At 31.4% G+C, this 1,884-nt stretch overlaps 1 protein-coding gene across 1 annotated transcript in view; it reads left to right on the top strand.

Moving 5' to 3' along the window:
- Positions 1-1,884, top strand: part of LOC106680229 (5-oxoprolinase) — a 41,783-nt gene that overhangs the window by 35,520 nt on the left and 4,379 nt on the right. The window contains exon 19 of the mRNA XM_067045023.1: positions 246-489. Coding sequence (XP_066901124.1) covers positions 246-489 — 244 coding nt within the window. The remainder of the gene's footprint in view (positions 1-245; positions 490-1,884) is intronic.

Raw genomic sequence — 1,884 nt, 5'->3', positions numbered from 1 at the left:
TGGATGGTGACTGCATTAAATTAATCCTCCTTAGCCTCCTATTCATAAAGTATAAACATTTGTGTTTACATGGATAAAAGTTGTATTGAACGGAATTAATTAGCAAACACTCTAGAATCAAAATAAACAACGAACAAACGAAAAACGACAGTACTTTTTGAATGCCCTGGTATAAAAAAGTCTTTAATTTTAAATATCCATTATAGATTGTTGATTTTTCTGCTATTGTTATTTTATGGTTTTAGGGTCCCACCTGGGATGGAAGGAGTGGTGTACACACCCATATGACTAATACAAGAATCACAGACCCGGAAATCTTTGAAAACAGATACCCAGTTATCTTAGAGACTTTCAGCCTGCGTGAGGGTTCTGGAGGCCAGGGAATTCATAAAGGAGGTGATGGCGTCATAAGGCGAATCTTATTTAGAGACCGGATTGAAATGTCTATATTGACAGAGAGGAGGGTCTTTGAGCCTTATGGATTGAGAGGTTAGATTTTAATGTTTTATGTTTTTGTTTTTTTTATCTCATTTTTATTCTCATCAAAATTGTTCAATGGCTAGTTTTCACTTATGTATTACAATTTATTATATTTTAAAATCTGTTTTTAATTCCTTTAAAATTGCTCACAATCTTTTTATTATTCATTATTTCTAATATGTTCCACATTTTCATTTTATTAATCAAGTATGGTATTGTAAAAATAAAATTAAAATGTTGATTTGTTTTTAGAGCATTTTTTGTAATGGTTATAGTAAATAAAAATTTGATTACCATACTGTAAGTGAGAAGGGAAGAGGTGCTGCTCAACTGTCCATCCCAATGTCTGAAATGCTATAAATTTCCTATTAAATATCATCTAATATGCTGATGGTTACCATTATTTATGATAGGTATGAATGAAGATTAAAAAAAAAAAAAGTTATGCTGTAATAAGATAGTTTGGCAAATTTAAAAAATAAACAAATTAGACTACAGAATAAACATAAAAATCAATTATTATTTATCTCATCTGAAGTCTAGACTAATTTTAAAAGTTGCCAATATTGATTTTTTTTTCAAAATCATTAGAAAGACTTACAAATACCTACCCATGACTCAGCATCAAAATAATACTTTAAGATTTTTGATAGAATAATTAATTTTAAATTGTGTTGTATTGATAAAAATGTACACATTCTTACTGACTAATTGATCTCTTTTAGTTAATGGTCTGCTATATGTTGAGAATATTGGGATGGTAAACAATTTGGTTCCATTATTTATATTCTGAATGCTAATAATTAATAATTAGGATTATTGCCAACTCAAAAGTATGGACAATTTCACGATATAGGAAATTATGGATAGTGGTATAGCTCCTGCCAACAATTCGATTAGCCAGGTAAAGTGGTAAATACCCTATTTGTTCTACAGGTGTTGAAAGTGTATAACACTATTAGTAACTTGGTTATCTGACACAAAGTTCAAACCAACTCAACAAAAATTGAGCAGAAACACTGATATGATTTTCCCAGAAAAAAGTTCCAGGTCTCCTCCTCTAAAAAGGAATATCTAATCAGAAGGTTGGAAGGAGATTCAAAAGGGTAGTGAAGTGAAAATTTCTGGAAAAATATCTTTTTGAAGAGAAAGAGGTAATAAGATCAAGATATTTCCATAGCAGGAGAATTGAGGCATTCTATTAATAGAATTTGGGTGATTGAGTTCAGAAGAGGAGGACTAGTTGAACTAGAAGGATCAGTTGAAAGAAGACAAGAGACATTGTAGTGGCACAAGCAGTTGAAGAAAAGCAGGTTTTCACTGTCTAGCTAGGCTGAAGCCAGGAAAATACATCCAGAACCCCTAGCTAGGCTGAAGCCAGGAAAATACATCCAGAACCCCTAG

This window comes from Halyomorpha halys, unplaced genomic scaffold (assembly GCF_000696795.3).
Source record: "Halyomorpha halys isolate HHAL.00 unplaced genomic scaffold, Hhal_1.1 Scaffold251.1, whole genome shotgun sequence".
Lineage (NCBI taxonomy): Eukaryota > Metazoa > Arthropoda > Insecta > Hemiptera > Pentatomidae > Halyomorpha > Halyomorpha halys.
The sequence above is the reverse complement of the archived record's forward strand: the minus strand, read 5'-3'. Positions and strand labels throughout refer to the sequence as shown.